Source organism: Erpetoichthys calabaricus, chromosome 7 (genome assembly GCF_900747795.2).
Source record: "Erpetoichthys calabaricus chromosome 7, fErpCal1.3, whole genome shotgun sequence".
NCBI classification, from domain to species: domain Eukaryota; kingdom Metazoa; phylum Chordata; class Cladistia; order Polypteriformes; family Polypteridae; genus Erpetoichthys; species Erpetoichthys calabaricus.
Window position 1 is genome coordinate 192615845 of NC_041400.2, and position 11880 is coordinate 192627724.

Genomic DNA, 11880 nt, shown 5'->3' on the forward strand with positions numbered 1-11880 from the left:
AAGGCATAATTAGAATAGTGTTTATTAGTAAATATTTTATATAATAATAATAATACATTTTTATTTGTATAGCGTCTTCCCATGCTCAAGGCGCTTGATCAAAGGAGGAGACCAGTTTACAGTAGTGTTCAAGGATGTGGGGAACATTTTAAAAGTAGCATTTAATACTAAAGGCACTATATAAAATAATGCCAAAATAAGGAAAGCATGCTGAAATAGTGCTTATATTAGAAGACACTATGAATGAGGGGAATATTTTGCAACAAAGTGAATTTATGGAATGCACCGTATAGATGGCTTAATGAGCAAGGCAATCATGGCATTAGTGTTCAATATGATGAGTACTGTAAAATGTAGTGTGGAAGGCATGTTCATTATGAAATATATTAAGAATGAGAGTTAATTGTGCTCCCTATGACAGTATTATATGAAACGATTGCACAAGGGGGGAATTTGGCATATCATTTAATATGAAAGACCCCAAAAAGTAATGCCATTAAAAAGTATTTGCCGCTTCCTGATTTCTTCAGCTTTTACTTATTCATAACACTTAATTGTTTCTGGTGATCCAACAAATTTAGTTTAATACAAAAGACATCCCAAGTAGTAACATAATGTTTATAAGTTTTTTATTTTTAAAGCCTTTATTTTATGGTGATGCCCTATGCCCCATTAGCCTCCATTGTAAAACACTAGTGAGTGCAAGATATTTTTTAAAATGTATTGAAAATGCGTAACTTTAGAACACAAGTTTGTATGGCAAATGTACAGTACATCCGGAAAGTATTCCCAGCACATCACTTTTTCCACCTTTTGTTATGTTACAGCCTTATTCCAAAATGGATTAAATTCATTTTTTTCCTCATAATTCTACACACAACACCCCATAATGACAACGTGAAAAAAGTTACTTGAGGTTTTGCAAATTTATTAAAAAAAAAAACTTGAGAAATTCCCATGTACATAAGTATTCAAGCCTTTGCTCAATACTTTGTCGATGCCCCTTTGGCAGCAATTCCAGCCTCAAGTCTTGTTGAATATGTGCCACAAGCTTGGCACACCTATCCTTGGCCAGTTTCTCCGATTCCTCTTTGCAGCACCTCTCAAGCTCATCAGGTTGGATGGGAAGCGTCGGTGCACAGCCATTTTAAGATCTCGCCAGAGATGTTCAATCGAATTCAAGTCTGGGCTCTGGCTGGGCCACTCAAGGACATTCACAGAGGTTGTCCTGAAGCCACTCCTTTGATATCTTGGCTGTGTGCTTAGGGTTGTTGTCCTGCTGAAAGATGAACCGTCGCCCCAGTCTGAGGTCAAGAGCGCTCTGGAGCAGGTTTTCATCCAGGATGTCTCTGTACATTGCTGCAGTCATCTTTCTCTTTATCCTGACTAGTCTCCCAGTCCGGGCTGCTGAAAAACATCCCCACAGCATGATGCTCGCCACCACCATGCTTCACTGTGGAGATGGTATTGGCCTGGTGATGAGCGGTGCCTTGGTTTCTCCTCCAAACGTGACGCCTGGCATTCACACCAAAGAGTTCAATCTTTGTCTCATCAGACCAGAGAATTTTCTTTCTCAGTGGTCTGAGAGGTCCTTCAGGTGCCTTTTGGCAAACTCCAGGCGGGCTGCCATGTGGCTTTTACTAAGGAGTGGCTTCCGTCTGGCCACTCTACCATACAGGCCTGATTGGTGGATTACTGCAGAGATGGTTGTCCTTCTGGAAGGTTCTCCTCTCTCCACAGAGTGACCTCTGGAGCTCTGACAGAGTGACCATCGAGTTCTTGGTCACCTCCCTGACTAAGGCCCTTCTCCCCTGATCGCTCAGTTTTAGATGGCCAGGCCAGCTCTAGGAAGAGTCCTGGTGGTTTCGATCTTCTTCCACTTACGGATGATGGAGGCCACTGTGCTCATTGCGACCTTCAAAGCAGCAGAAATTTTTCTGTAACCTTCCCCAGATTTGTGCCTCGAGACAATCCTGTCTCGGAGGTCTACAGACAATTCCTTTGACTTCAGCTTGGTTTGTGCTCTGACATGAACTGTCAACTGTGGGACCTTCTATAGACAGGTGTGTGCCTTTCCAAATCATGTCCAGTCAACTGAATTTACCACAGGTGGACTCCAATGAAGCTGCAGAAACATCTCAAGGATGATCAGGGGAAACAGGATGGACCTGAGCTCAGTTTTGAGCTTCATGTCAATGGCTGTGAATACTTATGTACATGTACAATACAATACAATACAATACAGTTTATTTTTGTAGAGCCCAAAATCACACAGGAAGTGCTGCAGTGGGCTTTAACAGCCCCTGCCTCTTGACCGCCCCCCAGCCTTGACTCTCTAAAAAGACAAGGAAAAACTCCCAAAAAAAAACCTAGTAGGGAAGAAATGGAAGAAACCTTAGGAAAGGCAGTTCAAAGAGAGACCCCTTTCCAGGTAGGTTGGGCGTGCAGTGGGTGTCAAAAGAAGGGGGTCAATACAATACAATACAATACTCAGAACAGAACAAATCCTCAATTAAAAATTTTTTAGAAGTACGGAGCAGTAATTGATATCACATAATAAGATTTAGATAATTTTAGACTCCTGGAGACCTCATCCATCAAGCTGCCTCCCCCATTTGGCCATTCCACGGCTAAAACAGTGCTGGGGCCAGCCAATCCGATGAAAGGGCCCCTCTTTCTCACGATTCCTGCGATCCTCCATCAGGGATGACTTTACCTTAGGCAGGCAAAACAACTTGGCAGGTGGGCCGTGGCACCAAGTGCCACAGCACACATGTGCTTTCTCAATTTTTTTATTTTTAATAAATAAAAAAAAAATTTTAATAAATTTGCAAAAACCTCAAGTAAACTTTTTTTACGCTGTCATTATGGGGTGTTGTGTGTAGAATAAGGCTGTAACATAACAAAATGTGGAAAAAGTGATGCGCTGTGAATACTTTCCGGTTGCACTGTATATATACCATATACCGGGACAGAGTGGTGGCTCTGAGGCTAATAAGGATCTGTGCTGGTATCCCGAAGGTTGGCCGGTTCGAATCCCATCACTGCCAAAAGAGATCCTACTCTACTGGGACCTTGAGCAAGGCCCTTAACCTTCAATTGCTCCAGGGGCGCTGTACAATGGCTGACCTTGCGCTCTGACCCCAAGGGGTATGTGAAAACTAACAAATTCCTAATACAAGAAATTGTACAAGGCGAAATAAAGAACAAAAAAAAATGTTTGGGAAGAAACAACTTTGACTTGAAAAATACAGAACTTAGCCTTTAATGTCTCTGAATGCCAAAGTATAACTTGATATCACAGAAAGGTTTTCCCTTGCAATCACATGGTTACGCTCATTTCTACCACCTGCAGTGTACTCTCCGCACATGCGACACACATTTAAATGTTTAATAGGGGTCTTTTAGGAGACAGGAGACGGTTCACCATAATCAGAAGCTTGCTGTCTGTCAGATCAGGTTAACAAGAGCAGCTCTGATCTTTGCCTTTCAAAATGGCCGCCCCAGCATTGAAGGCGGCCCCCGATGAGGCATTGGATTGGTTTAGAAATAGACACTCATGTGAGCCGTCTAACTGTTCTCACCCACTTTTAAGTAATATTCGCTCATGGTTATCTCTAGATGTATATGTTATATATTTGACTCAGTGAGACTACTTGGCATAGTATGTAATATTGAGGTCACCATACAAAGTAAGGACTGAAATGAAGAAAGACTTTTTAAGCAGTGTTCATTAGAAGTGAGGGAAGCATTTTTGAGATGGTGTTTAATAAAAAGGCACTTTCACTGAAAGATAAAATTATTGGCTGAATGTCCTTAGCACTTAACACGAAAGACAACATATACATTAAAACTGATGGAAACCTGAAACACAGTCAGGGTGCAGCCATTAACTTCTAAGTATATGATATCCTAACGAGCCATCATGTGTCATTTCTGGGCATTTGTATAATCAAATCACTTTACTTTATGTATCATTTCCTTTTAGATCCTACAGAATATAATCCTGATGACCTGTGCCTTGTCCAGATGTTGAAGGGACTTTGTTTAAAGCACTTAGGCCGATTTCTGCAAGCGGAGCTTTGCTTCAATCAAGTCCAAGCCAGGTGACTGACTGACTGACTAATGTGCTTCTTTCTTTCTTTCTTTTTTTCTTTCTTTCTTTCTTTCTTTCTTTTTCTCTCTTTCTATTTGTTTATGCAGAACCTGAACTCCTCCTCCTCTTTTCTTTCTTTCTTTTTTTTCTTTCTTTCTTTCTTTTTCTCTTTCTTTCTATTTGTTTGTGCAGAACCTGAACTCCTCCTCCTCTTTTCTTTCTTTCTTTCTTTCTTTTTCTCTCTTTCTATTTGTTTATGCAGAACCTGAACTCCTCCTCCTCTTTCTTTCTTTCTTTCTTTCTTTCTACTGTTTGTGCAGAACCTGTGAACCTGAACTCCTCCTTGTGGTGTAGCGGGTCCACAGTTCACATCAAGAGGCCGGTTTTAAATAAATAATCACCGCACTCACGGCTTAGCAAGGGGGTGTGGTGGTTGTGTGGCTCAAGCGATTCCAAGGGAATTCGTGATGTGGGTGTTTCTCACCTAAGTGCACAAGTGAGAAACCGTCTGCATCCGTCATTGTTCCTGGGGCTGCTGATTTGCCACGACTGCCACGTCCTCTTCATAAATAGAAGCGCAAGTCGGCTAGAAGAAGAAAAAAAAAGATGAAAGAAAGAAACGGAGGTTGCAGGAAGCAGCAGTAGGAGGAGAAAGCCGGTGCAAGAGAGTGCAGCTGAGCAGGGAGCTTGGGTGTTTGGCCGACACCCGAGGAGCAGAAGTAGTGGTTGCTCCCGCTGAGTTTATTTTGAAGAGCAGGAGTGACCAGAAGGTGGATGACTCTCCGTGTAAGGCAGCGGGAGTTGGGACTTGGGATGTCATTCCCCAGCATGGGCGCCCTGGTCGCTGTGGAACCCAAGTCGCTGTTTGGAGGAACTACTGAAGCCAAGGGTCGATAAGGCGATCCGATCAGCCGAAGCAGGCAGAGCAGGTCAGCTTCAGCTAGGGTGACTCCCCTGTTGCGGGGCGCATTCGGGAGAAGTAGGGGAGCCGTCAGCAGTAGTAGAAGGATGCACCGGATTGTTAAAAGGATAGCTTCCAGCCGTTATTTTAACCTCGTTGTTTTAAAGATTTTTTCTAATGGATTTTAACCTCCACTTCAGCACTGGTTTTATGGATTACTTATTTAAAGATCTGAATACACTACACTAATTATTATTTGGACACATTGTTTTGTTTTATTGATTTTTAATAAAAGCACTTGCCACTTTTGTACACCATCCCCTTGCTATATTTGTTATGCCTCACTGCCGAGCTCATCGGTGACATTACCGATGGTGTTGAGTTCAAGGGCTCCCAGACAGACGATAGGAGCATTCAGCGAACCCGCATCGTCACACTTCTTTCTTTCTTTCTTTCTTTCTTTCTTTCTTTCTTTCTTTCTTTCTCTTTCTTTCTTTCTTTCTTTCTTTCTTTCTTTCTTTCTTTCTGCAGAACCTGTGAACCTGAAATCCTGCTCCTCTTTCACTATCTTTCTTTCTTGCTTTCAGTGTAGAAAACTGACTTATCTAGACTTTTGCTAGCATCGGTACAGCATCGCTTGCTAGTTATTCTATCCAGTGTTTCATCCTGACATGTGAATGCTCTATGAAAGGCACCATATCCATTCAATTGTTTTCTTTTTTTTAGGGAAAGTGAATACCATTCTAAACAGATTTTAGTCTCATTCTGGTAGGGTCTCCTGGTCTTATTATTTAGATCCTGTTTCACAATCCAAAAAAATCCAAACCCAAAATGTTCAGTGAGAAAAACAAAAAGTAGACCTAACAGGGTCAGAAAGCTGGCTAGAAAGAGTTTTGAGACACTCTGTATGATGAACACTTAGTGAAATGTTTGTTAATAAGGGGAAGGCAAACACCAAACAAATCGACACATTGATTTGTGCTCAGAGGGAATTTAATTTTTTTTCCCCTAATTTCAGTTATTATAGCATATAAGGTGAGACACAAAAATAACCGGACTGGGCTTGGGGCTTTCCTGAAAAACCATCTGGAGGCTGGCTGGACGTGAATCCTAGAACTATATCTCCTCCTATACGCCCTCTCAAAGTGCTGACCGGCTAGGTATATCATGTGAAGAGCCCAGTCAGTATTTGCACAACAATTGCTACACGAGTTTCCACGACAATGTCGGGTGGAAAAATCGAACAGAGAATTAACATCAAAATTCTCACAAATTTTCTCTTTTTCTGTAAAGCAGTTTTTGACTGACAAAAACATTCCTGCCCTCCATCATCCTCCCTTTTCACCTCCCTGTGATTTTTACTTGCTCCCAAAAATCAAAAGTTATCTGAAGAGAACACATTTTTCTTCATTGGATGAAGTGAAGACAGAAAAACAGCAAGCCTGTTGAAGAGCCTCAAGCAAGAAGACATCCAGCACTGTTTCAGTCAATGGAAGATACGTATGGAGCGGTGTAGAGATCAGGAGGGGGAGTACAGAGAAGGTGACAAGGTTTAGAATGCTGTAATTATTGCAATAAATATTTTTTTTTTTTTTTTTTTACCAATCCGGTTATTTTTGTGTCTCACCTCTTATGTGTTTTAGATAGATAGATAGATAGATAGATAGATAGATAGATAGATAGATAGATAGATAGATAGATAGATACTTTATTAATCCCAGGGGGAAATTCACATAGTCCAGCAGCAAAAAATATTAAATTAAAGAGTAATAAAAAATGCAGGTAAAAAACAGACAATAACTTGAATAATGTTCAACGTTTACCCCCCTCTGGTGGAATTGAAGAGTCGCATAGTTTGGGGGAGGAATGATCTTCTCAGTCTGTCAGTGGAGCAGGACAGTGACAGTAGTCTGTCGCTGAAACTGCTCCTCTGTCTGGAGATGACACTGTTTAATGGATGTAGTGGATTCTCCATAATTGATAGGAGCCTGCTGAGTGCCCGTTGCTCTGCCACGGATGTCAAACCATCCAGCTCTATGCCAACAATAGAGCCTGCCTTCCTCACCAGTTTGTCCAGGCGTGCGGCATCCTTCTTCTTAATGCTGCCTCCCCAGCACACCACTGCGTAGAAGAGGGCACTCGCCACAACCATCTGATAGAACATCTGCAGCATCTTACTGCAGATGTTGAAGGATGCCAGTCTTCTAAGGAAGTACTGAGAATTTACAGAATGATTTAAAATTATACAATACAATACAATTTATTTTTGTATACAGTAATCCCTCCTCCATCGCGGGAGTTGCTTTCCAGAACCCCCTGCGAAAGGTGAAAATCTGCGAAGTAGAAACCACATGTTCATATGGTTATTTTTATATATTTTAAGCCCTTATAAACTCTCCCACACTATTATAAACATTTCCTGCACAATTATACAGCATAAACCCGTTGTATTCTCTTAGATATTAGGTAAGATTCGTTGAAATTATGTATGTAAACACAGTTTATATACAGTAAAACCTAAATATTATTTTAAAGATATCGAACGTCTCTGATATCACATATGTTACAGCCATGACGACAGACAGGCCACCAGCAATAAATACGTACAATGCAAGAAAAATTGTATACAGTAATATGTGTGTACAGTGACACTAAACTATGTACATGTAATAAGTACTGTACGTAGATAATTAATTATGGTTACTCACCAACAATGACACGACGACTTGTCCGATAACGATGAGTTTAATTTTACTGCACAACAAAGGATAGCGTTACAGTTCTTCTAAAGGAGCCTTTTCAGGCGACTGTGTAGCACCGCCGTTGTTCTTCTTCCAGCACTCTTCAATCCAAATCCCTAAAGCAGATTCCATCCAGACTATCGCCTTATCACGTCCACTTGCAACTCGTTTTGTGCCCTGGTTAAAGGACACTGCGGCCGTAGATCTTATATGCTTTTCCTCCTTTTTAAATAAAAAGAATTGTGGACTCATTGATGCCGTAATGGTGTCCTGCAGCGGTGTAGCTGTTCCCTTCCTTCAGCATATCCAAAACTTTTACCTTTTCTGCAATCCTTTGCATCTTCTGTTGGCGTTTGGACACGGCCCCTGAAGCAGTAGCAGGAGCACGTTAATGCTGAATGAGTGAGATGAGACTTCCTGGTTAATGCAGCACTCCGTCGCTGAGCCAATCAGCAGTACACAGGAACTAAACTGCATGCTCTGATTGGGTAGCTTCTCAGCCATCCGCCAATAGCATCTCTTGTATGAAATCAACTGGGCAAACCAACTGAGGAAGCAAGTACCAGAAGTAAAAAGACCCATTGTCCGCAGAATCCCGCGAAGCAGCGAAAAATCCGCATTATATATTTAGATATGCTTACATATAAAATCCGCGATAGAGTGAAGCCGTGAAAGTCGAAGCGCGATATAGCGAGGGATTACTGTAGCCCAAAATCACACAAGAAGTGCATCAATGAGCTTTAACAGGCCCTGCCTCTTCACAGCCCCCCAGCCTTGACTCTTTAGGATGACAAGGAAAAAGGAGTAGGGAAAAAATGGAAGTAACTTCGGGAAAGGCATTTCAAAGAGAGACACCTTTCCAGGTAGGTTGGGCGTGTAGTGGGTGTCAAAAAAAAAGGAGGTCAATACAATACACAGAACACAAGTCATCCTCAATACAGTATAATAGTAAAATAAAAATATTACAAGTACAGAGCAGAATTCATCAGTAAATGATATCACACAATACAAATTATCAGCTTAAGAGTGATAAAATGTCATAGCCACTAAAGCCTGAGTGGGCCCAAGACCTGCTTGCTGTGCCACTTTTTGGTTTCCTGAAATCCTAACCTGTGCTCTGTGTTGTTCATTTTCAGCCAGAAGAGTATACGTTATGACCATTACTTGGTGCCATACAGCCTCTACGAGTTGGGAATGCTCTACAAGGAAAGAGGAGATTTCAGGAAAGCTACCAGCCTAATAGAAAGTGCCCGGTATGTCTGCCGCCATCTGTGTCTGTCTCTTGCCTTCCTAGTAAATGCTGTAAATTATTCTTCTATAGCGGTCAATTATTCTCTTGGCTTCTGTTCTTCAGTTGTCTTCTATATAAGAATATAAAACACACAAACTCACAGAGCATATTCTTAGGACCACCATACTAATAGAGGGCAGAGCCTTCTTTTGCTCTCAAAACGGCCTCATGCCTTGGTGGTATTCCACAAGATATTGTTTTGAGATTCTGGTCCAAGTTGACATGAAGTGCTTCAAAAGGTTAGTCATGTCACACATAAAGACTAATCTCCCTCCCTCCCTTGACCCTCTTCAGTTTGCAGACCGCTCAAACAGGTCAACTGAGGATGCCATATGCTCTTCCCTTCACCTCTCCCTGACACATCTGGATAAAAAAGACACGCATATGTCAGGATGCTATTCATAGACTTTAGCTCTGCCTTCAACACAATCATCCCTCCAAAGCTGGTTGTAAAACTGAGCAGGTTGGGCCTGAACACCACCCTCTGCAGTTGGATCCTGGACTTCTTGACAGAGAGGACCCAGTCAGTTCGGATGGTCTACAACACTTCCAGCATCATCACACTGAGCACTGGAGTGCCGCAGGGCTGCGTGCTTAGTCCACTGCTCTTCACCCTGCTGACTCACGACTGCACAGCCACCAACAACACCAACCACATCATCAAGTTTGCTGAGGATACGATGGTGCTGAGACTGATAAGCAGGGATGATGAAACAGCATACAGAAATGAGGTGGAACGGCTGTCCGCATGGTGTGAAGGCAACAAACTATCTCTCAATGTCAACAAGACAAAAGAGATAATCATGGACTTCAGAAAATCACATCCTGCCCACATCCCACTCAACATCAACGGTTTAGTTAGGAGTACCAAGTTCCTCGGTGTGCACATAACAGAAGAACTTACGTGGACGCATAACACCTCATCACTGATGATGAAAGCCCAGCAGAGACTACACTTCCTGAGGCGACTGAAGCGAGCAAGTCTTCCCCCTTCCATCCTCACCGTGTTCTACAGAGGCACCATTGAGAGTGTCCTGACCAGCTGCATCACTGTCTGGTATGGCAACTGCAACATATCCGACCGCAAGCGCCTGCAAAGATAGTGAAGAGAGCAGAGAACATTATTGGGGTGCCTCTCCCTTCACTTCAGGACACATATTTTACAAATGCAGTGTCTGCAAGGCCTACAGCATTGAGCAGGACCCCCTTACACCCCTCACATGGACTTTTCACACTTCTGCCATCCAAGAGAAGATACTGCAGCATCAGAGCCAGATCTGCCAGGCTGCAGGATAGTTTTTACCCCCAGGCTGTCAGACTCCTTAACACCAGGCTGCCCCCTGGGACCTTCCACACGGCCTCAACCACCTCTAAAAACAGAACTTTTATACATGCAGGCCACTGTCCTGTAAAGACGAGCGTGCAGGTAGAGAAGAACTGAAGATCTCATACTGACCTTTAAGGATTTTGCACACTGCACTTTGACATTCTTTGAAACATTCCGACATGTCATCGTTTACACACGTCTTAAACAACTATTATCATACACTGATCATTTCTGTATTATCTATATCTATTATTTATTATATTACATATTTATTGACTTTATCTATGTATCTAGATTGCATAATACCATACATTGCATCAATCTTGTCTTTGCACAATGTCTTGTTTTGTGTGTGTTTTAATTTTAAATTTAAATTTTAATTCTATTTTTAATTTAATTTAAATTTTTTATTAGCACTTCATGTTGTTACACTGTGGACCCTGAGCTTCACAATTTCGTGAATCTGTATACTTGTATATGGTTGAGATGACAATAAATTTCGTTTTGACTGATTGAATCACGCAATCGTCCACATAATACTCAAACACAGAATATGCCTTGAATATTATTTTTCTTTTTCTATATATTTCAGACATAACTACAAAGATTATTCCATGGAATCCAGGCTGCACTTCCGGATCCATTCCGCTCTCAGCAGCCTAAAAGGTTCCCCTGCCTCCACTCCTGAGGTGTTCGCTACGTCAGTTTCTCTGCCGGCAGATTTCATCCGATTCCCTCCGTCTCCCACAACCTGCCTCCTCCATCGGAGGGAGCTGCTGCAGGATTGCAGAAAAGAGCAAAGTTACTGTCCGGCATGGCTGGCGGATGCGACTTCCGTGCCTTCAGGGTAAAACTGTGTGCCATTATAACGATGGACACAAAAGATTCTGGAAATATTTTTCTGACGGGTCTTTTCCCTTGTCACCATTCGATGGAGTTGTCTGCATTGATTTGCAACCTGCAGACAGTCACATTTGTTTTTTTTCCTATTATCTCTGAATTATTTAAGGTATATAATAAAATCCATAACACTCCTCCTGTAGAATCAGGAAACGAGGGAAGCGGGGAAAAGATATTTTGTGTTAAAGCGGATGGAGTCCGGATACTCCTTTGCAAAGTGAAAATCTATTACAAGTGCTGGGAAATAAATGATTATATATAGATATATATATGTTTATTTTTTGGGACTGATAGGTAAATTAACTTGAATGATTTATGAATTATATATGTATCAGGTCGTATAATTGGGAACCCTGGCTTCGGTTGAGCACCACAAAACGATAAACAGAATCCCCAAATTCTCATTATGTACGCCGCCTCACCCTCCCGCGATCCCACACTTACCTCATGTTTTTCCATCCATCCATTTTCCAACCCGCTGAATCCGAACACAGGGTCACGGGGGTCTGCTGGAGCCAATCCCAGCCAACACAGGGCACAAGGCAGGAATCAATCCCGGGCAGGGTGCCAACCCACCGCATACCTCATGTTTTTCAGAAATAGAATTCAAACTTATTACTCTTG

The 11880-nt window shown here is 42.1% G+C and overlaps 1 protein-coding gene across 1 annotated transcript in view; it reads left to right on the forward strand.

Annotated features, from left to right (window-relative positions):
- The window catches only part of LOC114654978 (tetratricopeptide repeat protein 39B), a 204090-nt gene extending 192567 nt beyond the window's left edge, over window positions 1-11523 (forward strand). Inside the window, 3 exon segments of the mRNA XM_051929950.1 lie at window positions 3989-4106; window positions 8875-8991; window positions 10949-11523. Coding sequence (XP_051785910.1) covers window positions 3989-4106; window positions 8875-8991; window positions 10949-11207 — 494 coding nt within the window. The 3' untranslated portion in view covers window positions 11208-11523.
- The last annotated feature ends 357 nt before the right edge of the window (window positions 11524-11880 follow it).